General features: G+C 38.4%; 1 protein-coding gene across 1 annotated transcript; it reads left to right on the top strand.

Annotated features, from left to right (window-relative positions):
* The first annotated feature begins 2,302 nt into the window (after positions 1-2,302).
* LOC139745551 (uncharacterized) lies at positions 2,303-27,067 on the top strand. The gene is made up of 11 exons (XM_071655946.1): positions 2,303-2,345; positions 5,939-5,979; positions 7,941-8,110; positions 8,957-9,094; positions 9,835-9,883; positions 11,310-11,392; positions 13,816-14,002; positions 14,737-14,934; positions 17,805-17,897; positions 22,586-22,666; positions 24,908-27,067. Exons 1-11 carry the CDS (start codon positions 2,329-2,331, stop codon positions 25,126-25,128), a joined length of 1,278 nt encoding a protein of 425 aa, XP_071512047.1. The 5' UTR covers positions 2,303-2,328; the 3' UTR covers positions 25,129-27,067.
* The last annotated feature ends 793 nt before the right edge of the window (positions 27,068-27,860 follow it).

Here is a 27,860-nt window from a genome sequence, read left to right as displayed (position 1 = left end):
CAATGTACACATTTCTAATACTGTCTGAACGGTATCATTGTTATTATAACTATATTAAGTCATATTGTATTGCCAGAACGATAATGGTTCATCCGCCTATATACAGCATGTGGCTTTTCCGACCCCTAACCTGCACTAGAGAAGAATTTGCTATATAACTGTATATTTTGTACTTTTTTATTTTGTTTTTCTCTTATGTTCCGGTCATTGTTGTACCCGTGCTCCCCTTCTCAATCTTAAACTCGTTTTTAACCTGGACCTACGCTCAACAAGCTCGCTTTTAAGTAGGTTCCTTCATATTTCTTTAGCATTCATTCACAGATTCCAAACTTAACAGATCGACCACTATTTTGTTTTACATATTTGCAATATTTTATGTATGTCATGTATTTCATTTAATTTTGTTAATATTTGATGTACTTTTTCATCGAGAAATATGAAAATAAATTGAAATTGAAATAATAGAAATAATCGAAAATACAGCATTTTCCAAAGACTACCCTTTTATTTTATGTTATCTTCACACAAGCTTTGCCTGTAATATCATTTGTTAATCATATTATCAATCTGCAAACTCAAAATTTCAATATTTTGGAAATATGAAATGCGATACCAATATATGTATCCATTCCGAGCAATACATCATAGGTTTTAAATAGTTCTATATATTGTAATGAATAGCGCCCCCATATGTTGACCTTGAGAAATTTCAACCATAACAAATGGTGAAGGTTGACTTGCCTTTCCTTTGTGGTAATATGAAAATGATTGATATAAAATAAAAACATATATACTTGGGATAAAGAAATAAAAACAAAAACATTATTTTAGCGTATTTCCTATGTATTTCTTTATATTTTGGTAAATAGCGCCCCTCAGTGGATGACCTTGAGAAATTTCAAATGTTGGGTCATGTGGAGTATGATTTGCTCTACCCATGTGCCCAATATGACGGTCATACATGATATAATAAAGAAGTTATATAGGGGGGCACAATGTGCCCCCCCCCCCCCCCTTGGGCCTGGAAGGGGTCAAAATAGCTTGGGCTTTATAGGGTTAAGAGGCGGCCTGAAGTTACGATAAATTGCAATGAAATCCTGTCACATCATACAGCCAAATTTTGCGTGGCGCCCAATCGGCTGACGAGCAAAAGACAAACAAACAAAAAGGTCCTCGCATTTTTTCTACCAATAGTGGTGCAAAATATTGCCTGACAAGCCAACAAAAAAAAAAAAGTTCTCACCATTTTTTCCTACAAATTATTGGTGCCCAATTCATGGTGCCCAATCGGCTGACATGGAAGCAAGGTTCTATCACTTATGTGCCCGATCGGTTGTTAGAATTGTGGTTCCCAATAATGATAATAATAATAACAATGATGATGATGATCCAATGATAATAATGATAATAAGATGATGATATGGTATGATAATAATAATAGTAATGATAATAATAATAATAATAATAATAATAAATAATAATAAAAATAATAATAATCATAATAATGATAATAATAGTAATAATAGATTCCTCATTTCTTGTTTGACAAGCCAAAAAGTACCCAAATTCTATGCTCGCAAAGTGCTCAATCAAAAAATAGGTCTTCTAGCCTACCCTTTTATTGTTAGGCCTAATTTCATCAACAAATTAAAATAAATGCAATAATACACAAAATATTTAGTGATTTCCTTTCTGTCAGCAATTATTATTATGCTAGAATTATGCTAAAAACTAGTGGTATCCAGAGGGTGCCCCCCTTTATTTTTTGTTAAAACAAAAGAAATGAAAAGAAAAAATGAAAGGGGCGCCTGCTAAGCGCCCCCCCCCCCCCCCTTAACGGAATTCCTGGAAACAGACGAATTGTGCCAAAAACAGACGTTGCCTAGCGTATTTGAATAGTAATGCTAGATGCTGAAGCGTCAAATAATATGCCAGAAACAGCTGAGAAAGGAAGCAAGAAGCTCCTTGTAGCGCCTTTGTACTCTTTGCTGGCAATAAACTACTAAGTACCAAAGAGCGACTCCGCTCTTTGCATGCTAAGTACTGTACACACGCAGATAACACGCGTAGGCCTACTGCTGAGCCCTAAGACCTAAAACCTGAAACCCGGTTCACTGGTTGCACCCATACCACTGCACTCTAGCACTGTTCATACACGCATCGCACAGTGGTCAATTGATTCGATCTCTCTCTCTTTTCATCAGGTTCGCGCTGGACATCTCGTTGCGGCTTGGACCTAAAGGAGTGCCAGGAATCTTAGCCGTCTCTGAAGAGTCGATTAAATGAACATAGTTCTCGATCCTCCAGTTCATCAGAAAGCGAAACAGAATGGGTGAAGAAGTCGGGTACGTAGTCAGTATGGTCACATTGTCATTTTACTGTGTCATTCGACTGCCGGTCGACCGACCGACCGGCCTAAAAAAAAAAAAAATACAGGTTCCTTATTTCCAGCACAGAAATGGGTATGTGGGGCCACACAAATTTAGCCTGATCGGCACTGGCGGGCATGGCACAGCTCAGCGCTCATGTGGTGGTGATCGTCTGAAACGGAATGTTAATTGGTCACTCTGCCTTAAATAGCTTTAGAGTAGATATCTAGATTTCTAGTCTGGGATGTAGTATAAGAAGTTGCATCTTTTTTTTTTTTTTTTTTTGGGGGGGGGGGGAGGGGCTTTCTAATAATTTATGTGAATGTCACAACTCGGGTCATAGTCTAGAGTAACTGCGTCAGTAAGCGGCCGTGCAGCCGTTCGCGGCAGGTACAACATACACGGTAATATACAGCTAAACACAGCATTGCACTGTTACATGCACACTACACATATACTAACACACTAGCAATCAACAAAAACCAACGATAAAATGGGCACGATCTCTGACGAAAGTGAAATTTTCCCACCTAAATGACAACATATCGCATCCAAACGAAATTTTCGGTACTTCTTAACATAACAGTTAAGAAACAGTGGTCCAAGAAACTGGATTTTTTGTCGTTTCTCGATGTTCATGGATTTTGAAAACATATCCTGACGTAAAAATAGAATTTTCGCGAGCCGATGTGGGCCGCCATTTTTTCGGAAAGTGGATGTTACCATCGAAAAAAAATGAGAAAAACACGAGAAAGACATCAACAACACCGCCAGAATTGCGATCTTGTTTGCGGCCAATGCATGTGCGCACGCTATTTTCACGTGCTTTCGCAATAGGAATTGGCGCTTACGCAATGTTCGCGAGACATGTGAAGGCGTTCAGCTAAAGATTGCGGAGCACGCGCGTATTGCATAGGGATTGTACATCGTGCCGCAAGCAGAAATACTACGTCGCATATCGCCCTTATCGGCGAAAATTGTGCCGGGTTTTGCCCTGGTAAATCATGAAAACTGCGTTGGTCAGTGGTAAATTTCTTTCATGAAAACAATTGCGTTAATGAATAATCTTGTCTATGATATATGAAATGGTTGAAAATAATTTGCCTGATTTGTTTACAAGTTGGAAAAACCGTTAACAATGCTTAAACTGCCGCAAACGGGATATTTTACTCTAGAGGGTCTAGCGTTACTCATAGATTGACACTTGCTTAACAGTCGGTGCGTGAGTGCAGTGAGTGTGAGACGTGTGATTGAACGCGTTTGATAGTTTGCATTTACTGATTAATTGAAATGATAGTATTATTTGCCCTGGCCCTGAACTGAAGGATAAGGAACCTTGCCATTGTCCCCTCAGCATGCTCAGTGCATTGGAAACATATTTCGGCCAAATTGTGATATCGGTCCCCACTTCTTGTTCTGCGTGTGCGTCTATAACTATGATTTAAATAGGCAGTGTATACAACCACACGCGTGTGTCTTTACCATCCAGCCACACGAGTGTGGTTGTAGCCATGGCCCGAGTCGCTGGATACAGCCACACTCGTGTGTATAAATGTTCAGTGTGTACATATCCACACACACACGGAGATGTAGTATACTCGGCTCAAGGAGGTATACCTCCTTGGTATACTGCAGTATATTGCGTAGAGGGGAACAAGCTGTGTGTGGCCACATCAACACGCGATATGATGTACCACCGCAAAGCGATGAACCTACCTCCTAGATTAATTTAATTTAATATTATTTCACCATCTAGACAGATTTACTTTTTCATTTTAAACTTAATTCTCATTTTCTTTATTTTGATAAGATGAATTTAAAATCAATAGCAAAGTTACAATTGATTTTGCACTTTGATTTACGATTGATCATGCATCACGTCTTTATTGAGACTTCGCCTTCGTTCGGGTACAGTAACTCGTAGTCGCAAATCGCGCACCTAGCGTACACAGGCAGCCGGCGCGCGGGTCCCTGCTGGTGCGGGCGGCGGCACAACTGCGCTGGCTAGGCTGCTGCTGCGCTGCGCTGAGCGATCGCTAGCACCCGAAGTCACGATGTAGGGCCTACCACCAGCAGTCCAGCGATGTCAATCCGAAGTCCCCCAATTTAGCGGCAGTTGTAACTTTGCTATTGATTCTAAACCCACCGTATCAAGCAAACACGTTAAGAATGGAGCGAAAAAAAAAATATTTGTAAGAAAACAATATTAGAAGGTATGAAAATGAGGTTACTTTCATCGCTTTGCGAGCAAGCTGGTTGTGTGGTGTTCATGTGCTTGACACGCATGGCGTTCAGCTTCTCCGTGTGTGTGTGGGGATATGTACACACTGTACATTTATACACACGAGTGTGGCTGTATCCAGCGATTTGGGCCATGGCTACAACCACACTTGTGTGGCTGGATGGTAAAGACACACGCGTGTGGTTGTATACACTGCCATTTAGAATAATATGTGCAAAGTCTATACTCGGAGGTTGAAAAGAAGTCCCCGGCTATGACGGAATGAATGGCGGTGAATGGAGTGGTGGACTATTTCGCGATTATGCCCATATTTCCCAACTATAGTCTATAGACTTCTGTTCTAAACCAAATTGATTAGGCAATTAATTAAGAATTAGACTTGCTTGAGTTGATGTGGTGTGATTGCAAGACTTTGCATGGGACAGCCACCGCCGCGCGCTGCTACCCAAAGCTCTTGAACACAGCTGAGTACTTCACTAGGCAGTAAGCACTAACTAGTGTTAGACCTACCTACCTTTTGCCTACGTGAGCATGCATAAACTATTAAAGAAGGATAGGGCAGTATAGGCCCTATCGAGTAGTATTGGGGTGGTGGCTGACCCCCTCAAAGAACTCTTTCCACCAAGTTGACAAGCAGCCAAGTGAATTTGCCTTTGGCTTTGCTTTGACTCCTGAGATTTAAAAAAGAAAAAAAAATATGTGTACTGACTGCTGTGCTATGCTATCTTTTTATTTATGTATTTATAACTAGATGGAGGTACTAGCATTTTGCACAGAAATTAATCTTGAAAGAAAAATAAGGTAATCGTTTGTCACACGAAGCGAGGTAAACACAAGGTATGCATACGACGTATCTTGTTCATGAAAATGTTACATTGTTTCATGTGCAGGATGTCATTTGCCAGGCCAGTTATCCGAAGTGTGATTGATTTTTAAGGGTTCATGCACAGCTATTGGCTTCATTTGTAAATATTTGACCAAATAAATTATCTCTCTAGATTATCTGTATTATGCAAACCAAAGAAAAAAGTAGATCCTATATTTATCTGCAGTAGGATTTAGACATATTTGACTCATTTGTAAGTTTTTATTTTCTGCACTTCTACATTACATTGTATTTTGTTTATCTGTTTGGTCACCTGGTGCTTCCTAGTGTATGTTGCACATTCTGTAAAATGTTGGGTAGAATTTTTTTCAATATTGAGCAATGCCATTTCCCTTTTTTACCACTGGTTTTTTATCTGTGATTGAATTCATAATCAAACTATTTGAAATCATAACTTTAATATGTTGCAGACATACATTTGCATTTTACTTTTCTTTGCAGTAAAATCTTTGTGGGTGGAGTCAACCGTGACACAACTCCAGGTGAGTCCCATTACTAGAGATATGTATCATGCTGTGATCTCAAGACACTGATTGAAATTTTATGCTGTTCATACATGTACATGACATTTCAGCATCAAGGGTTGTAGGTTTTTGTTTGTTTGTTTGTTTGTTTTTTTTAGTGAATAAATATAATCAAATACAACCAAAGACTTGATATAAATTTCAGCGGAATTGGAGTAATTAAGAGGAAAGTTTGACCAGAATCGTATGGCACATTCTTGCATTTGCTACTGACTTTTAGCACCAGGTTTGGGTCACATTTTTCATAGCATGTGTCTTGTACTTAATATTCTCAATTCTATTTCTTTTTTTATGCCTCCGCCACGAAGTGCCGGAGGCATTATGTTTTCGGGTTGTCCGTACGTACGTCCGTCCGCATTCGTTTACGCGATAACTTGAGTAATATTGACTGGAATTTTACCAAACTTGGTCCAAGTATAAAGTATGATGGGGCAATTACTTGATTAGATTTTGGGTGGAATCGGCCAAAGGTCAAAGGTCAAGGTCAAATCATGAAATTGTATTTGTTTACGTGATAACTCAAGACTGGATCGAGCAAATTTTACCAAACTTTGTCTGAGGATGATGTTTATGATGGGACAATTACTTGATTAGTTTTTTAGTGAAATCGGACAGAGGTCAAAGGTCAAAGATCAAGGTCAAATTCTAAAATTTACCTGTTTACGTGATAACTCAAAACTGGATGAAGCAGCTTTCACCAAACTTGGTCCAAGGGTGATGTATGATGGGGCAATTAGTTGAGTAGATTTTAGTGACATTGGTAAGAGGTCAAAGGTCAAAAGGTCAAGGTCAAATGCTAAAAATGTTGCTATTTCCCCCATATCTATGCAATGCCCGAAGGTATTTTCTTGAAACTTAGTGAAGACATGTACTACTGCATAAAGATTCTCCAGAGAGAGTTTCAAGTCTTATGGTCAAAGGTCAAAAGGTCAAAGGTTAGGTGAAAATGTTACAATTTCACTTTTCTCACAAATGGTTCAATGTATTTTCATGGAACTTGGTACATACACATGTACAGTATTGTACTAACTGGCAGGGATTATCTAGGGAACTGAGGGGTCATGGGTCAATAGTCAGGGGGGTCAAAGGTCAAGGTCAACTCCTCAAAATTTTACTATTTCCCCTCATTATGCAATGCTTGTATTATTAGTTTTAAAACTTAATATATACATGTATTACCTAATGGAGATTCTCTGGGAAATTTCCAGCCGGAAGGTCAAAGGTCAAAGGTTAAGGGTCAAAGGCCAGGTTTAAATGCAAAAAAAAAAAAATCCATTTGTACTGTAATTACACTCTTTTTTCATACCTTGAGAATTACTCAATGCATAAACATATAAAAGGGTCGGTCAGAAGTCAAATAAAAATCCTCAATTCCCCAAATATGTGTACCTGCACTCTTAGACAATTGTAGCAAACCCAGTTCAAGGAAAGTGAACATTCAAGGTATTGCTAACAAACCTGTCATTTCAATATTTTGCCATTTATGTGAAACTGTCATCACACATTGTGAAGACATTGTACTATACACCTATTGGGAGAATCATGTATTATGGCGGAGGCATCAGTCGCCATAGCGACATTTCTAGTTTTTGCCTCAAATATTGCTGATTCTCTGGAGAAATATGTTTCCCAGTTGTTGTTTTTTCTGAAGTATCTTGCTGACATGATATCCCCAACTGCAGTTTATCCATGAGATTAAAAAAAAGATGTTTTTAAAATCAAAATCATTCTGGACTAAAGTATTACTGTGTATTGTTCGTAAGAATACAGATGCATTGCATATGAGTCTGATATTTGACAAGTTGCTTCCATCGTAAGAGTGCTTAAAAAGAAATAATAAACAAATCTATTTTTACTTCAAATTTGTTATTTGATTAATGAACAGTATTTTTTTCTTTTTGTGTGTTCTCTCTATTCAGATGCTTTCCGTGCATTCTTTGAGCAGTATGGAGCCATAGCTGACATAGTCCTCATGATGGATAGAGACACACGGAAAAACAAAGGCTATGGCTTTGTCAAATACACTGACCCAGGCTGCATTGATGCCATTCTGGATAAGAAGGGCACCCAAAAGCTCGATGGCAATGTGGTACTCTGCCAAACTTTATTACATTGTATTCTTGTTATAATGTATTGGAGGTCCATTCATACCCCCCCCCCCCCCCCAAAAAAAAAAGTGTTTAGAATCAATGCGTGACGTATCATTTGAAAAGTGGCAATTCTTGTGCATGGATAGTGATACATATAGAAAAGTAGTCTTTGTCGCAATGCATAAATAAAAGCATCTTGATTAAAGAAAAAAGAAATAGAAAAATGTCTGGGGTTTTGATGTGGTCATTTAGCATACACAGTTCGGGAATTAACAGGACCGTTCATGCCTCCAAGTGAGTATTGTTGTTTTGCAAACAACATTTAATTAAATTGATTTTTTTTTCATCCCATCATGATCCAAAAACTTATCATTTTTGTATGTGAATGGACTGAAGACAGGTTTGATGAACTCTTGTAACTTTGATCATTTGTGTGTTTGCAGTGCCATGTTTATATTACAAAGTCTAAACCATCATTCTGTAAATAACTTCAAATGATGCCATGGAAAAGTTGCAGTGTTGTCTGTAATTTGAGAGCATTAGTGACAAGATTGATGGCTATTTACTATACTCTTTGGTCTTTTGTTACATGACACCGAAGGTCTGAAAACACTGATGTGCACTTTCACAAGGTGAAACAGAATACAGAAGGTGATCCATTTGTAAATCACATCGGATGACCTTCTAGCAGAGTTACAAGGTCTTATAGTTCAACATATGTCTATGTCTATGAAGATGCAATTACAATTTTTTTTTTCTGAGGATGTTATGTACCTGTATATGTGATCAGCTGTCAAAATTGCACAAAATATTTGTGTTGGTTGTTTTGTTTTGTTTGATGCCAGCTTGACTGCAAGCCCTGCAATGCAAGAGGGACGAAGCCGAGAGGAGATGACCAGCGAACCAAGAAGATCTTCGTCGGTGGGATCTCCCAGCAGGCTGATAGGCAGGATCTGTACGAAGCCTTCAGTCAACATGGCAAGGCAAGTTTCTTCATGGTGTTTCTGTAAAGCAGGAAATGTTAACAGCATGAAATTTTTGCAAATTGGAGCCAACAGCCCTTACAATGATGTAAATAAGAACTTTTGCCTGCATTATAATTTCACAAACGTGGCATGAACAAAATTTGCAAAATTAAAATGCATGTGAACATTTCTGGTTTCACAGTATTCTGTTTGATGTACTGTGTATTTTTACCTCTGGCCAAGTGGGGGGTGTTGGCAGATGTGCAGTGTATTGCTCAACTTTGGTTCCCACATGAACAGCAAAGGCAAGACCTTGTTTTTTTGTTTTTTTTTTTTGGGGGGGGGGGTTAGGTTTTCCTCTTTATTTGTATAGCACTGGAATCAATTCTTCATTTTCAGAGGATGGAGTGCTAAATTAGTGTGAGAAGACTAAAGTTCTAGTTTGTGAAAAATTGTGTGCTATGAGCAAGATGAGATGTACATGCAAGTCTGCTGAAGTGCTGCATGCTGAAAGTCATAAATTTTGCATTGTCTGAATTCTATTTACTTTAATTATTCTATCAATATTTAGTAAAAAGTATATGACATCTTTATGTGCATTGCAGTCTGGTGTAAAGACATGAACGTAGTGCATTAAGAGTTAATGTCAGTTGGACAGCAGACATCTTCGATTTGTGAAGTGGTGTATGTTCTCTTGCCTCGTTCTTGCTAAAATAGATCCTGTTTTTGTGTTTATATGTGCTTTGTCTTAATTTCAGGTGGAGGATGTGCATATCATGATCGATGATGCAACTGGAAAACATAGAGTAAGTCATCAGCACTGTCTCCCAAAATCTGTGACAAGTGATAACAGTAATTAGTTGAATTCACGTTGAATATATGTGTGTGCAGATAGAGCCTCGTTTAGACTGATAATTATTGTAAAAATGTTGCTTGCCAAATGAGTAGCATTCTACACAGATTGCAGAAATGGGAAAGTTGATGCATTAAGTAACCAAGTGAGGACTGTACCTTGTGCATTATCCTTGTGACCAGGTACATTTGAGTGCACATTGCAATGGTATAATCTAGCTTACCAGATTGGTATATATAGTGATCAGTAGGTAATCTATGCTGTCATGGAATCACGTACCATGCATGTATACAGTTCCTTTAATGAACTAGTAAGTGGCAAAAAATAACGTTCAACTCTTGATGCTGCATAAGAGTGTTCTGTTTTTGTAAAAGCAGTGTTATGTCTCCACCTTAAATGGATATGAAACATGGTTTGGCTACATGGGGTTATCATGTGTGACGACATTTCAAGAGGCATTGATTACATGAGAATGCAGTGTTAAAGACTAGCATCAATTCAGCAACAGAATTAGCCAGTGAACAGGCTTCAGGGCACATATTACCACCAGAGTGGCTAAGGAAGAGAACACTTTGTGCAATTCTGCACTTTATCTTTGAGCCATCACACTGCTCTTGCATATGCCGAGAAACCCTTTTCCTCAACATGGTATTGGGAATGACAGAAGAGACGACAATGAAAGATAACAAAAGAGAACGAAGAGCAGAATTGACTATGTTGAATGCCCACCAGTTGAGATGGATGCACGTTGGAAGTTCACCATGTTTTACAATGAATGCTTACATGTAAGTCGTACTGTTATTTAACTGAATGTATTTTCTCCCTCTTTAGTGTTTCATTTTTTTGTTTCCATGTAGGTATTTCCTGAGTAAGCAATAAGGCTGTCACAGTGCAATGGCTAGTCCCTGTAACCTGTAAGATTACTAGAAAGAAAGAAATTACTATTATTTATGTCATAATTAAACCATAGATTAAGACAAAATTCGTTTTTAAAAGCTCTTTATTTTTACTTGACTCTGTATACAGGGAGACAGTGGATTTTTTTTTTAAATATTAAATATTCAGACTGCAGTTTAAACAAATCAACACCCCTTTGTATGTTTGAATGTGTATGCTGAAATTTTAAGTTATACATTTTCAAGCAATTGTACAGAACTGCAGATTAGTTTCACAGATACTCACTCTAATAAGTACAGGGAGTCGGCCCTTAAAAGGCAATCTTCAAAGTGAGATGATGTAAAATTCTGTTCAGTTTGTTTTACAAGGGACTAGCATTCGCTGTGGCACCATAGCCTATCTTACCAGTAAGATTTATTACTTGTACGTACTGTGGAATGGCATGTATCTACCTACCTACCTGTACCGTACCTGTGTATCTAGGCTTCGGCTTTGTGACGTTCGCTAGTGAAGATGACGTGGAGAAATTGGTCAAAATGCATTATCTGGACCTGAAGGGGAAATCGGTAGAGTTCTAAGTCATTATCTTAATCTTTCTTCCTTTTTTTTTTTTCTTTGTTCTTGCTGGGTGTGTGAGAGTGTTCTTGATATAATGTAAACACAAGGACTTTGTCATAGAGCATGGCTACAGATTCAAACTTTTCTTTTTTTTTTTTTCTTTTTTTTTGAGTTTGAAGGATTTCTCAGTCGGTAATAAAGCATATAAATTCATACATGTTTTCGACTTTGCAAGTTACAGTATTTTTACAGAAACAAAAACAGTAATCATGTGTCCTAATCATTCAAATAACATTGAAAGCATTTGATACATAATGATTCCTATCAAAATTATTCTAAATAGATGTGATAACTGTCATATTGATGTTACATGACAAATCTTTAGAATGAAGAGTGCTTTCCTGTTAGTTGAAGTAAGAGGTATTTAACAAGTGAAATTAAGTATTATTCAATCAACACATCTGAACAAAATTGATAAGTGTGTGTGTATGTGTGAATGTTTTTGTGTAAAAATTCAATATAAGCTCATTTTCACATTGGGCCGCTAATGTATTGAATAAGTTAAAGTACTTGGAGCACTAAGTAAGCAGGAAATGTACTTTCTATCTGTACACTTACTTTTATTAAGATACTTACAGTGTACTTACATACATGCGTAAGAATATGTACGTACGTACGTAATTTTAAAGCAGCAAATAGGCTTGCTTTCTATCTTCAGAGTGTAGTCATTTTACACATGAGGCTGTTGAATATGAGGTACAATGTATCTATGAAAACACTGTTTTGAAATAAGTAATTTTATCCACAATGTATTACGTCTTATGCTCCCATTTAGAAATCATCCTTTGACGTTGTGGTCTTACAGTAACTTATTGATTCTATGGAATAAGTAAATTTTGTTGTCATATATTGGGTAAGAGTTAAGTATTTAAACAAATTCATGCATATACTGCAAACTTGACAGTGAAAAGTACATGTACTAAGTTATATGCTCAGCATGCTCCAAGTAGTTTAATTTATTTTAGGAGTGTTTGCTTTTTCTCATTTCATCCCAATGGAAACTATGAAGCTCTGAAGACAAAGTGGAAACAATCTTAATGGAGCCTGTGGTTTCACTAATTCTGCATGAGGCTCCTTGTCAAAAGAAAGAAAGATAAAAAAAGAGAGAAAAAAAGGATGTATGTCTTCATCTAACACACCAGACATGTCACTATAAAGTGCACTTTGGTATCTTTGTGATTTTAGTGGGCTAATGTTAGGAATCTTCCGTCAGTGTGTTGCAGTATGGCTTGAACATATTCACCAAGCCTTACCTCTTCTGACAGTGCACAGAGTTTTACAACAAGCTTTATCTTTGCCAAATTTGTTGCTGGTGGTAAGCTTGAAATTGTTACCCTAAGCAAAGTGATGTGCGTACTGGATTGCAAAACTTTGTAGCAGAGCTTCATCGTGCAAAACTAGAGGATATTTTGTAACCATCTGAGTAATCATTGCACATTGAATCAAGTACTTACTAACCACTCTTTCTGTCCTTTCAGTAATATTATTTCCAAATCCTTAACACAGCAATTAAATGAGTGTTTTTTTTATTCGTAATTCATTCTCATATAAACGTAGCATCAATTAAAAAAAGTTTAGGTAAGTACAGGGTAATATGACGTAAACTAGTCAGTAACAGATTAAAATGTTGTTAAATTGGAGTTTTAAAGGTGTTCAGTTCATGAATTATACTGGAAATCATTTAAATCTATTTGACATTACATATTGCCCTTTCTTTTTTGTTTTCCATGTTCCAGTCTGAATGGACGTGACACTTAAAATTATTACTTAAAACCGTTTGTTTTCTATGTTGCATATAACATGTCTTTAATTTTGCCTTCCAATATTCTTACTGATCTCTGAAAATCTCTCTGGCAGTGACTTACAATGTATCTTCAGTATCTAGGATGATACTCTGGCACCATTTTCTGCATTCAAACAGTTTCAAGAATATTATCTGTTTCTTGATATAACACTTCATTAAAAAAAAGAAATACTCCTTGTCTCCACACAGCAAGTGGAGAAATGTATTCTTGTAGCTCCTTGCCCTTTAATAGTGGCATTTGATGCCTAAATGAATTTGTCAGGCCATCATTAAACAGTATTTCCCATCTTCCTTGCAGCACAAGTGTTATTTCATAAATCTAGAATTCATCAATGTAAGGAGAGCATGTCATTTCTTACATGATTGATTTCAGGTTATACTATCCCTGGTGTATAATAATCACTTAATTTAAAGCGTTATATTTTCTCCCTTTGAAAAAAAAAGAAGGAAAAAATGAATGTTGGTATATATGAACAAAATACACGTGCACGAAAACGTATGTCATGTTAATATGAGTGTAGACTGCTGGTGTGCTTACTTCTTGTTTTGATTCTCGATCCTGTGCAGATGGAAATCAAGAAAGCCATGCCAAAGATGAATCGCGGCTTTGGGGGACCCCCAGGGCAAGGCCAGATGGGCGGTCCAATGGGGGGCTTCGGCCCAGGAGGGGGCTGGAACAACCAGGGTGGCCAGCCCGGCTTCAACGATGGCATGGGAGGCTACAATAACCAGTGGAACATGGGTCAGCCCATGGGTGAGGATTATGGTTTGCTGTGCAAATATTAATAAAACCTGTAGCTTAATACTTTGATGATTTGTTTGTTTATTTGTTTGTCTGTGTGTGTGTGTGTGTGTGTGTGTTTAATTGTGTGAATGTGTGTGTGTGTCTGTATTTTGAACAGTAACAAAATATGTGTAACCAATGTGTGAATGATAGACATCCAGTGTGGTAGCACTTAGCTAGCCCTGGCAATGGTCAACTTTGAAAGACCAAGCGCAAAGTTGGGGGGGGGGGGGGGGGGGGGTAATGACGTTTGTTTGCAGAGTGGTACACTGTAAAACTAGGAATTTTCGAGTGCACGAAACTGTTGCAAATTTTGCATCGAGCCAAGATTCACAAAGGTAAAATGAATGTGAAAGTGTTTTTGTTTTTGTTTTTTTTTTTTTTCTGCACAATGCATTGAATGCCAGTGGCAGTTAGTGATTTCATGCTGTGAATGTTTCTGGTTTTACAGTTTCTGCTTGCTAACTTTTAGTTTCTGCATGCAGTGACAGAGACCTAACACTAAAACAATGAAAAACCTGTCAATGAGTAGGGCTCATATGTTGTTGATGATCCTATGATGTCACAATTTAACCTCGTGTGGGACCAAGCACTGACTAACTTGTTTTGGTTGTTGTAACATGCAATGGGTATGTGATATGCAGAGATGAAAATGGGCTGTATGAATTGAAATTCTCTCATTTCCATACATGTAATTTTCAAAGGGCAATTTGGCCAAGGTGGAGGTCAGTATGGCGGGCAAAGTGGTGGCCAGTTTGGCGGGCAAGGTGGTTTCCAGCAGCGAGGGCCACCCCAGCAGAACCAGCAGGGGGGCTATGGCCAGAACTACAACAATGGCTACCGCCAGCAGCAGCAGGGAGGATACGGCCAGCAAAGCTATGGCCAGGGCCAGCAGAGCTATGGTAAGCCATCAGCCACAAAAGTCAATTGTGAAAAAGTCCACTGTCCTACTGAACTGGAAGAATGTTCCAGGGCATGTAAATGTACATTGTATACTTGTGGATTCTGTGTTCTGATTAAACAGTGCACCCATATTCCTTAGCATGACTACAATTTGTACTCTGTGCTTGTTGCCCCTTCTCCAGAGTGTGGAAGTTAATGTAGTAAGGGCACACATCTGCTTTTGTTAAAGGAAATGATAAATGTGCCTATTGGATCTGCCACAAAAAAAAAAAAATCAACAAGTTTTTCACATGTAGTCATCTACCTGGTGATTACACAAAAACTAGATTGTGACTGGCCCTCATGTAATTATGTTAGGAACGAGAGAAAACTGATATACAATGTTTTGTGTGTGCTTGTTTTTGTGTGCCCATGCATGTTAAATGCTAAAGATAATGCGAAGGTGCTTACATGAATACTCATGTCGGGATAGTGATATCTTGTAGCATATGGGGGGGGGGGGGGGCAAAATATATTCTCCCAACAGTATGGTGTCAGAAGATTAAGTTTTAAATGCTTTCTCCTGCCAATACATCTGGGCCTTTTGCCCCACTAGTTATGGTGGCAAGTTCATTTATTGTTTGCTTGTTTTATATACTTTGTAAGATATTTTCTTGGAAATTCATGTAGATAACAGTGCTTCCTTGTTTTCATTGCCTGAAGTGAATGTAGAATATTGCCTGCTCAGCCAAGACAGTAATTTGCATGTGGTTTGGAAATGGCCAGTTGCGAGCATCGTCATGGGTGTGGCACTAGCATCATTTGTAGTTGTAGGATATATTGTAATATGTTGCAAAGAAAGACTTGTGTGTTTGAAAAGTTGGAGATGCTGTCTGTGACTGTACAAGTGTGTCACCCAACACCAATATCTGTACCTTGCAGGAAAGCCCAGTGCAGCTGGTGATGGAGGCAAAAGCTCTCGCTATGGTAACCAGAGTTTGATGATAGACAGAGCCTTACTCAGACAGCCAGTGTCATGTGAGGGAGGGGAAAGCCAGTTTGCAGTAGCAATATACCCATGACCAGACAAGGATTACTAGAAACAAAATAACTCGGGTCTATAGGTTGCTTTGATGGAAATTGTAAATGTCAAATTTAACTGTCATCGCATGCACTTGAATTATTCTTGTCTAAAAGATATACTAGAATTTTAATTAGATCACCTGCGTAGCTTCAGAAGAACTTTTCTTTATGATAACGAGGATAGTCGTCCAGTCTGCTTTTATTTGTGTGAGAAGGTGATGCTTTTCCAACTACAGTCTGGCTTTCTTAACATGCCATGGGTGGTTTTCACCGAGGAAAAAAAGTTAAAAGCAATGTAAAAGAAGAATGGAGAGCATGAAATAAAAGGGAAATGGACTTGTTTTATGCACATCCTCCAAGGAAACATTTCCATGGCAGTGTTCTCTGGTCGTTGCTGTGGGAGGATGTCATTCACAGTGTTAAATCTGTCCCGTTCCTCTTATATATATCTCCTGATTGCCACCTCATCACTCTGTATGAGATTTATCAATCAGATTTTTAAAAAAAGCAGTATGTTACAAGTGTAGTTTACAGCTTCATATATGCTCCATGAATGTAGTGTGGATTGATATGCTCGTGTGAATCTTGAGGTGAATTACAGTTTTATAATTAAACCACTCAGACTCATTTTTGTTGAATTTGGAATAACTAGATCATGATTCATCCATGTACAGTTTTCATTTGTCAAGGTTACATGTATCTCATAAGAGATAAAAATCAAAACAAAACAAAGTATGTTTTAGTATGTCACTACAGACTTGATACTCTATTAGGAATAAGGCATGAAAAGGGATTCTTACTGACCATTCTTGTTATAGGACTATTTCAGTCATTACTATTCGAGTAAAATGAACAATATCACAAAGCTGTCTGAGAAGGCCCAGTATTGTATCATCATCATTTTTATTTCATTGAAGGTTACTCCATACATATCCTGACTAATCTCCCATTGTTTTTGTCGTGATTACACCGTTGTTGGAACTAACACCATCACTTTTGGGCGGGGTTTTCATTTGAGTTGGTTTTTTCTTTCATTTTGAATTACTAGTACCCTGCAGTGGCAGGACATGTAGCTACTGGTTTGTTGAGCTAGCATGATTTGCAGTCATTCTGTACTCCACAGGCTTTCTTCACTGCCATGGAGTTTTCTTCTAATACTAGTATTGCATGCTTTGGCCGTGTTGTTTCTGATCATAGTTTTATCTTCACAATTGGCACTGTTTTTGTATGACACCTGATTTGATGAGAAATCAATATGTGTATATTCTTTTTTTTTCTTCTTATTGCTCCACCCAAAGAATTTGCTACGTATCTGTAGTGTAGTCAATGAAGAAAATATATTGTGGACCAACAAACTAATATAAACGATTGATTTGCTGAAGATGCGAATTGGTAAAGACATTCCAAACAACTTGTGGGCAACTTTTTATTTCCTGTTTTTATTAGAATCCACTACTCTTGTTCGTTTTTCCAGACAAAACTAGCCTGAGGGATGCTTAAATTCCCTTGTAGAATGAAACAAAGACTGCCCATAATACAATTAATAACATTCAGCCATTCTTCAATCTTGTTATCACTTTATGGTCAAAAAGTCTCAGGTGCAATCAAACTGCATTGCTTCAGACATGTCTCCATACCATGCCCAGAGTCATTTGATTTTTGATAACATGAAGAGAGAGAGAGAAAAAAAAGGTAAATACGCACTAGTTTCTGCTCAGTGCCTAGAATGTGCATTGATCAGAGATATGGTGGAAGGCCTGCAGCAACTTTGTTCATACTTACCTTGTTCTTGTTATTGCGTCCACAGGGACCCAGGGCTATGGAAGCTACGGGAACTATGGCCAGGGACAACAGGATCCGTACGGACAGCAAAGTCAGCAGCAACAGTATGGTAACCCTGGTGAGTGAGCAGTGGCATGCCTTGTGTACTGCATGTGTGTGCCTGCTTGCATGTGTTTGTTCAGTGTGCGGTGTTTGTGTGTGTGTATGTCAATGTGTGGTGTTTGTGTGTGTTTTTGTGTAATTATGTGTTTAGTGGTATGCAATGTGTGTCACTGTGTGTTTGTTTGTTAGTTTGTGTGAATATTTGACAGTCATATGCATGTGTGCACTTGTGTTTATGTATTTGTTGATGTTGTATTTGTGACCCTGCATCACAAAACCAACAAAAAGTTGCCAAACATTGACTTTTAGTTAAACCAAAACTTTAAAAATTCATAACTTTTGCATCGATTGTCCGATTTTCTTCAAACTTTCACTGATGTGTTCTACTAATGTTGCTGCTTTCACTCAATCCACATTGCTCTTGGGGTTTATCTTCCCTTTAAGGGCAGATTCTGAAAGAGCAGATTCTAAGCTTTAAAATGATGTATAACTCAATTCAAATGGACTCTCCTAACCTATCTAACATTGGAAAGAAAGCACACACTCTGGAAAAGTGTTAACTGAAAAAGAGGCTCAGAAGTACAGGGTTTATTAAAGCTCTTAATCTTTACTACGCCATGCTAGCTGTGCGGTGAATGGGACAAAAAACAGGATGAAAACCATGGGAGCAACAAGGGATTATCAGATTAAGCTGAAATTGAGCATGCTCTATTAACACATTCTGTCCATGATTACAGTCAACCTCGCATACCTTGAATTAGTCGGGACTGAAGAAAATGGTTTGACGTACGCGAACCACGAGGTCCGCGTACGTCAAATTTTCTTCGACTTATCCGACGTTTATCGATGTTCAACATGGTATCTATTATAGTGCCTACTGATTGTTTGCATGCTTGTCAGTTGAAATTGAATCGACTTGAATATGAATGAATTGAATAGAAATCGATGTTCTTCTTTGAACACTATTTTCTGGTGGACAATTAAATCACCCATCACCATAAAAACAAAAAGAAAATACTGGTACGTAATCGAGTGCAAGACGGGTGTTGCAGAACATGCATGCTGAATGTACATTGCATGTGGAGGTGGTGTGTCTACAGAATACTGTGTATGCATTTGCGTAATACTCGTACACGTCATCTGGAGAAACCTGTCGATATACAAATGATGCACAGGATAGAGTGCGTTAGTGGAGGCGTATAGCGCATTCGAGGGTATTTACAATTGTGAAACATGCACGAGGCGAAGCCGAGTGCATGTTGCACTACATTGTAAATACCCGAGAGTGAGCTGCATCTCCACTAACGTCACGAAATAATCCTGTGCATCATTTGTTTTATAAAATGGGTCGAAAACTAACAGCATTTTTCACGTACCTTTGTGGGTCAATACCATTACCAGTCAGCTACATGTAGCACTCGCTCGAGAGAGTCGAGTCAAGCACGTACACTTCGCACTCGGAAATCCCGCACATAAGTGCTGTACGTATAAGAGTACTGTATACTTACGCCACATAATATGTTATGCACACAAGAAAGGCCGGCCGGCAGCCTGAACTAGAAGTTGTTTACAGGATTGACAGCGCGTATAGTAGCGCGCGACGCACATCTAACAACTGATTGAGTGGGCACTGGTACTGTACTGCAGTGCAATGGTACTAAAGTAATCAAAGCCCACGTGACTCATTTCAGCGCTTCCTATTGGCTACGTTCTTGAACCCATTTTATAATACAAACTTAAGTTACCAAGCAGACAGTTCCACAAGAATCACATTCATAGCTTTGCAAACTTTTAATATTACGCACAACACATGGGTGTACATGTAGCTCACCAAGAACATCTAGAGCTACAGGGAGCGACGGCAATGTCGCACCGCTATGCACCGGTCAGCGAGCAGTGCCTAGCTAGCTAGCTAGCTATGCTGTATTGACGAGATGAACATGCATTTATATGGATGAGAAACTGCCACAATGTAGAGAACAGCAGTACACCATGCACATGGCGAACATCATACAGTGTATGTGTATGCGTGCACAGATGCGTGATTGGGAGAATAATGGTCGCGTAGAGGCTGGCTCACGGCCAACAGTACAATGCAAATTCAAACAAAACCAAATGTATTAAAACATGTACAGGCGCAATCAGTTATAAGTGCAGCACACGAAGGATTGGCTACTTGGTTGCCAAAAAACAGGAGTGAGTAATATTGCAAGATCAGATTCGAGCTACGAGTACAGTGCTATTACTGTAATCATAAACATTTACTGAAGAGGATTGTTCACATTAAAAAAAAGAAACAATCTTAAGGGGCCTATATGATTGTGCTAGAAAAGGGGAAAATTTTAGATTACCGAAAACTCAAATAAAATTCAAGTCAAAACAGGGGCAAAGTACATAGTATGATAATTGCCTGAAAATCCTACAACATATCTTTCCGCAACATCAAAATTTATCTGAATAAACTGCTGTTAAATCGCATCTATTCTTTATTATCCTGGGCCTACTTCCAGATCATATACCACAATATTTACATAATCGCATCGCTGAAAAAAATTATTCATTGCTTGTGTTCTCAGGGGAGAATTAATGAAACAAACTTTGTGAAAGGAAAAAAGTTAGAAAAGCACTATGCAGGAGATTGATGTTTGGACAGTGGACCGTGATTAATGCCAAAGATATAACTGTCAACACCTCAGCAGGTGCACAAGGATGGTTAAGAAATCTACATGCACGGCATGACTTTCACGATCGCAAATCAGAACACAGTGGTTAAAGAAAAGAAGATGATGGGGCAGAGCGTAGTACTATCGTATGCACTCCATTGGCACGGATGCTATGTGCATACCATGTACGTGTGTAGGTAGGTGTGGGGGATTTTTCTTGCCAGCCGTGTATTGCTTTGGGCGCATGATTGTTCTGGTCTCAGAATAATCGAGTTGTGAAAAGATTTGTGACATGTCTTCGTTGTCCATGCGCGCTTAATCGGAAATGCTGAGTGATGTTTGCAATTTTGATTCGAGCAACATGCTGGGAAAAACAATAAGTTAATTAAGATTGGGACATACGATTTCCCTTCGGGGTAACCGAACTTCGAGTTAGTTTTTCGAGCTATGCGAGTTTTAACACACAGAAACTCCATAGGAACAATAGGGACTTTCATTTTGCCTCCGAGGTAAGTGATATTCGGCTAATCCGACGTCGAGGTAAGCGAGGTTGACTGTACTGCCAACTTTCAAAGCAGTAGCATTATTCTTTCAAAAGTTATTAGAGTTGAGAGTGAAGAGTGCAAAGGATTTTCAAAAAATGAAAAGGGGCCTCCAAAACATACTTGATCTCACTACTTTACAAAAAAGGATTGTAGAAAAACTGCTGAAAACACACTTTCTCATTCATTTTATGATCCCATACTTAGGAATAGTGTACTAAAGAGAAGGAATACAAGTAGTGTACTAAAGAGAATTGCTCTTTCAGAAAATATGAAAAACTCAAGATTGACTAGGTTGAACCGTTTCACCTTTTTTTTTAATCCTCGCGCAAAATAAAGGGGTGCGACTTTTTGTTGGTTTTGTGATGCAGGGTCACATTTACGTTATGTGTGTTCAATGTGTGGTTTGTGTGGTGTGTGTGTGTGTGCATGTTCATTTAATTTTGTGGTTTGTGGATGTGTTTGTGCATTAGGTTTGTTTAATGTGTGGTTTATGGATGTGTCTATATATATGGTATTTGTGTGCATGTGAGACTGCATAAACTTCTGTATGTAGATGTGTCTTCATTCTCTTACTTGTAAATGTCAACAACAGGAATAGTGCATTTATTTGGTATGCAATGCAACAATGACTAGCTTTATTGGAGGTTGGGGGGTAGGATAACCTTGTATGTCCCCTAAGGCTTGCAAATGGGTTGAAGCACAATCCCCCCCCCCCCAAGAAAGAAAGAAAGAAAGAAAGAAAACAAACAAACAACAACAAAGCAAATATGCAGAAATTTGCAGTTCAGAAGTGATTGTTATATGGCACTAAGGAGAAAGGTGACTTGCATTTGTGCTGAAATCAAGGCCAACATTTTCCTGTTAGTGGAACAAGAAATCATGAAAAATCTTATCGCTCATTCAGCCCAAAATATGAAAGATGAGGGACCTTCTCTCCTGTTTGGAAGTTAAATGCGTAGAACTATTTTTCTAGTGAATCATTGCCTGGACAGTAGTATCAAAGGAATGCAGTCCAAGTTTTCTATCCTGTGAGGACTTACATTAAGGGCGCTACAAACCTACTTGTGCATTGCCTGGAGCAACAAACACTCACTGTTGCGCAGGTATTATAGATTCAATCTATGTCAATTTGGCATTTGCCTGCACAAGGTTGTGGACCCTTGCCCTGATGCCTATTCAGGCAAGTGGGAGATATATAGTGCACTCTCGTTATAACGAACATGGTTATAACGGAATTCTGGTTACAACGAAATAAAAATTCAGGCCGCAACATTATCAGCTCTATGTATTTTTATTGTATATTTGTTAGGTTATAACGAAATTTCGATACAACGAAAGAAAACTGCTGGTCCCACGGACTTCGTTATAACTGGAGTCCACTGTACTGTTTGTAGTGCCCAAGATGGTGTACATCTAGTAAAACTGAGTCAGTGTTGTTAATGATGAGTCCGCGATTAGACTGAAGCAACAACTTTTGTTCCATGTCTGTGTCGTAGGTTCCATGGGTAACTATCCCCAGGAGGCTTCCACCTATGGGCCGCAACGCGTGAACTACAACCAGCAGGGCTACAGTCAAGGTCAGTTCCTCTTTTGACTTATTTTTTTATGCCTCCGCCCGCAGGGTGCCGGAGGCATTATGTTTTCGGGTTGTCCGTCCGTCTGTCCGTCCGTACGTCCGTACGTCCAGGTGTAAAGTATGATGGGGCAATTACTTGATTAGATTTTTGGTGAAATCGGCCGAGGTCAGAGGTTAAAGGTCAAGGTCAAATCGTGAAATTGTATCTGTTTACGCGATAACTCAAGACTGGATAAAGCAAATTTCACCAAACTTTGTCCAAGGATGACATATGATGGGGCAATTACTTGATCAGTTTTTTAGTGAAATCGGCCAGAGGTCAAAGGTCAAAAGTGAAGGTCAAATCCTAAAATTTATCTGTGTATGCTGTAATTCAAGACTGGATGAAGCAAATTTCACCAAACTTGGTCCAAGGATGACATTTGATGGGGCAGTTGATTACGTCGTTTTTGAATGAAATCGGCAAGAGGTCAAGGTCAAAAGGTCAAGGTCAAATGCTCAACATTTCACTATTTTCCAAATATCTATGCAATATCAGAAGGTATTTTCTTGAAACTTAGTGTATACATGTGCTACCAAATGAAGATTCTCCAGAGAGTCTCAGGTCATGAGGTCAAAGGTCAAAAGGTCAAAGTTCAGGTGAAAACATTAAAATTTAACTTTTTTCTCCATATCTCGCGAAGGGTTCAAGGCATTTTCATGGAACTTGGTACATATACATGTACTGACTGGCAGGGATTATTAAGGGAATTTAGGGGTCATGGGTCAAAGGTCAAGGTCAACTCCTCAAAATTTCACTATTTCCCTAGGAGAACCATGCATTATGGCGGAGGCGTACCAGTCGCCATAGCGACATTTCTAGTTTTTTTCTTCGTGGATGCTCTTGTGGTGTTGGAAGAGCCTTACCATTCTCTCACCAATTCTCTGTGCTCCAGTGGCTCATGTGCTTTGAGATACAGTTACTGAACATGGCAGTGTATGTTGACTTTAAGTTCTGCAGAGCCAAAAGCTCAATGAGATATCTTCATTGAATTTTCATCCTCTGTCCATTGTGTGTTGTCTGTTGTTCATCATACTTGGGTAAACTTTTACACATATTTGCTTTTGTCTCATAATGCCTGTGCTCCAATTACAAATGTATAATGAAACAATAGAGGAATTATTCTAGGGTAGAGGATTCAAAATTGTTTATCTGCTTCAGGTAGCCCCCATGAGGGCACATGGTTGTGCCCTGAAACCCCAAAATGTTTTAATTTCGGAGATTTTCTTTTCCAGATCCAGAAGTAGTACAACCAAGTCATATCGCAGTTAGATACTCGTAGAGGTGAGAAAATAAGATTATCATGACCATGGGGCATAGGTTTCTTTAAAATGGATGCTTACAGGATTTAACATGTTTAGGTAGACCCAGGGATTAGAACTGACGTTTACATCTCCCCCTCTTAAAATGCATGATAACATTTTCACCAAACTTGACAAGATTCATTCTTATGGGTATGGGAAACAAGTGAATTGAGCTTCAGGTGACCTTGTGAGGGTCAAGGGGCAGGGCACCGGGGCAGTGCACCAGGGACAAATTTGTGCCAATTCAAATATAATATTTCTTCTTCTTTTTTCCCCCTCTGCCTATCCTTTGTTGTTGTTGTTGTTGTTGTGTTTTTGGTTGTGTGTGTGTGTGTGTGTTTCTTTGTTTGTTTGTTTTTAAAGAGGGGTTTGGGAGGGATCCAGGAGGCACAGCAAAGTTTACTGGGTCTAGGTAACTGCCAGAAGTGTTAAGTTGTTCATAAGAGTGGTAGTGACACTCACGGAGGGAACAGCTTTTTTTGAGATGGCAAACTATTAAAAAGCAGAGGAGAAAAAAAAAATGACAAGAAATGATCTACAGTACATGATTATGGCTCAGAAGGCATCATTCTGGGCTGTTGATTGATTTGAATTGTGCAGCATATATGTCTTACATTGTGGCCCAGAAGCAGGGCCTAGTGAAATGTCCCAGAGGTCCCAAGCACTGATATTAGGTAACATGTTCTCCAGATCGAGTATTGCCTTTTGACAAGGCATCACATCTAGGGTCATTTTCCATGTCGCATATCGTCTCAGGTGAAACAATACTTTCTCATACTGAATTTACAATTTCAGTGTATAGTCATCAAGAATTTGATGGCCCATTTGTTTCTTTGGATGAACTTAACGTCAGGTGGAATAATTTTATGGTGTTTCATGTGTTTGTTTGTGTTGACAGCAGGAGGGTTTGGTGGTGACATGTCCGGCCAGCAGTACAGCCAGGCCACCCAGCAACAACCCCAGCAGCAACCACAGCAACAACAGCAACAAAGCTACGGACAGGCGGACGGGAGCCAGGACATGTACGGCGGCAACAACTACGGCCGAGGCAACATGGGCAACTCGCAGTCGCAGGCATTCCATCCATACCGGCGGTTTGGGGGCAGCCAAGTTCAGTAACTACCCTCTTGAGTCGGGACCAGAGATAATCAATACCTAATGAAATTAGATAAGAGTAATGCTAATGAGAGGATTTTCTCCAAAATTTAACCCCTCCCTCTTCCTTCTTTAAATAGGGTAAAATTTGCCAACTTATTGTGATTTGGCTCCTTTTTTTTTTCAGCAAAGATAAATTGTGGCAAAATATGCATTGATTCATAGAAAAAACGTTTTATTCTGCACACACCATTGTTCTTAGTGTTAAGCCAACCTTATTCATTTTCTTTATAAAGGAGACCAGCTTCAAGAGATCTAGACAAATTGTGTCCTGTCATTGATGTATAATTAGATTTAGTGCTGTTACTTTTAAACAGATATTTTTGTGATCCCAATCATGTCGACTTTCCCCTCTTTTCACCTCACGTTTTTACCTATATGACTATAATTCTCAGCTACATTTGATTCTCAGTTTTGCTACTTAGCAGGCAGTGAATGTGATGCGGACTTGTGTAGTTCCTCCCTTTCCATATCTTACTCTATGGTTTGTTTGGAAGAAGTGGGTATATGTACATGATTACTTTACTTCAGGCTGTTTTGTATATCTTCATGCTGCCCTTGTATGTTTACTTGGTTAAAATGATTCAAATCAGAGCACATTTATATTACATGTACTGTGAACAGATTGGAACTTGAGTCAATTCTTAGTTCCTTCAGTCCTGTAAGGATATTTGTTCTTCCATAAACTGACTTTTTGTTCCTCCCATGTGCAATGAATGACACTTATTTGAATAGTGTTGCATATAAATATACCATCTTGTTTTGTTTTTGGCTTTGATTATTATTATTTTTCTTTTCAGTGGAACCCCAGTGCTGATAAACATGCCGTGCTGGTGCTCCTTTAGACATTTTCAATTTCATGTTGTGGAAATATTGAGACTGTTAAGAATCTTTAATCTTGTTGTGTACACAATAGTTATACATACAGTTTACAAACAATTGCATACGTCTACAGTGACGGATATAATATATGTTCTGTCTGCCAAGAGAGATTTCCTATCCATTTCATATTTAAAGTGACTTCTGAAATAGGGTCGAAGAACAGCAGGAGACCTCACTTGAAACCTCTTTTGCCACTTTTATGTGTGTGAGATTAAAATACTTCACATTAGATGCCATAACTGCTCATATAAAGGTAAAAACAATTTAAGCCAAAGGATTTGTATTTTTTTTTTATCGCCTGTTAAGTACCTAATATGTAATGGTTGAATTTGATAACAAATTATTTCGAGAATGCATGTAAATAGTTCCAACAGCATTTGCATGTATGTGTAGCATAAACCATTAAAATGGCTTTAGCAGCATGACTTGATCCAGCTGAATGTACATTTTTTTATCATGTTACCTCAGCATGCTCAACACAATTTCCGCATCATTCAAAAGTTGATCTTATTTATGTCGAAGAAAGTATATACGATGTTCTTGTACATAAAAATATCTAGTGGTATTTTGGATATGGACTTATTTTAGTTATCTACAATTAATTGATGTGAGCCGCATTTCTCTGGGGAAATGAAATTCCTCTTCAGTTGATGTTTGAGGCTGATGAAATTCAGCATTGTTGGTAAAGTACTGTCATTTTTATATAAACTCTGAAGCATGACTGTTCTGTCATTTGATAAATATAAAACCATGCACTGTGTAAACTTGAAAATTCAGATACATTTGATGGACGTTCTCTTTGTGCCTGATTACCGATGTTTGTACAATCATTAGAGCATTGTATCTTGTATTCAGTTCAACAGCAACATGGGCAGGGCAGTGTGTCTCTGACTAAAAGGCAGCTAGTTATGTTCATTTTACTGATTGCCTTAATTAAACATTCACATCCGATTAATTGTTACTGTTCACTTTTTTGAAGGAGACCCATTAAATTTCCATGTTTTTAAAGTTGCGACCAAAACTCGTGAAGTTGGCTCCTTGACTGGTGGGTGTGTAGATGCATGGTGTGGTGGTGTGTACCATTTTTAATCGTCAAAAAACCACAGGCCTGTTGCACTAGGATTACAGACAGTATCAAGACTGCCGCAGATTTCGAACAATTGCAGGCTTACAGAATACATGTATGGTGACCACTTTATGTAGCAGCCCATTCAGACAAGTTTGGAAAGATACCAAGCGGTACATTGTACTTAGTATATTGCAAGCATGCAGTTTACGTCAATCTACATACACTTGAAAGAAATATATCGGATATGTAGCACATGTCAGAAGGGTTATAATGTACATGTACGAACAGCTGTATGAGATTTTAATGTTTGACAATCTATGATTTCCCTGTACACTTACACTTAAGGACAAGTTCACCTTCATAAACATGTGGATTGAGTGAAGGCAACAATGTTAGTAGAACACATCAGTGAAAGTTTGGAGAAAATCCGACAATCCGTTCAAAAGTTATGAATTTTTAAAATATCTGTACAATCACCGCTGGAGGAGAAGACTACTACAGTGTATGATGTCACATGCGTACAACGATATAAGGGAAATAAAAAAAGAATTTCACAAAACTTGACTTTTTGAATAAAGTGCACATTTCCTCAACTTGTTACTGACTTATGTTAGGGGTAATATTATTCCCCCTGACTTCTGAAAGAGAGAAGTCGAGTGTTCTTTTATTATGTGAGAAAAGTGAAAATATCTTGAATTTTCTTTATACTTTCTTTATATAGTTGTACTCATATGACATCACAAGC

This window comes from Diadema antillarum, unplaced genomic scaffold (genome assembly GCF_040938485.1).
Source record: "Diadema antillarum isolate AM-2024a unplaced genomic scaffold, OU_Dant_1.0 seq00001274_RagTag, whole genome shotgun sequence".
NCBI lineage: Eukaryota > Metazoa > Echinodermata > Echinoidea > Diadematoida > Diadematidae > Diadema > Diadema antillarum.
The sequence above is the reverse complement of the archived record's forward strand: the minus strand, read 5'-3'. Positions and strand labels throughout refer to the sequence as shown.

What these genes read in the sequence shown, in the direction of transcription:
- LOC139745551 (XM_071655946.1), top strand. An exon ending in GAACATGGGTCAGCCCATGG is followed by an intron (nt 14,003 to 14,736) that starts GTGAGGATTATG and finishes TAATTTTCAAAG; the next exon opens with GGCAATTTGGCCAAGGTGGA. An exon ending in GCAACAGTATGGTAACCCTG is followed by an intron (nt 17,898 to 22,585) that starts GTGAGTGAGCAG and finishes TCTGTGTCGTAG; the next exon opens with GTTCCATGGGTAACTATCCC.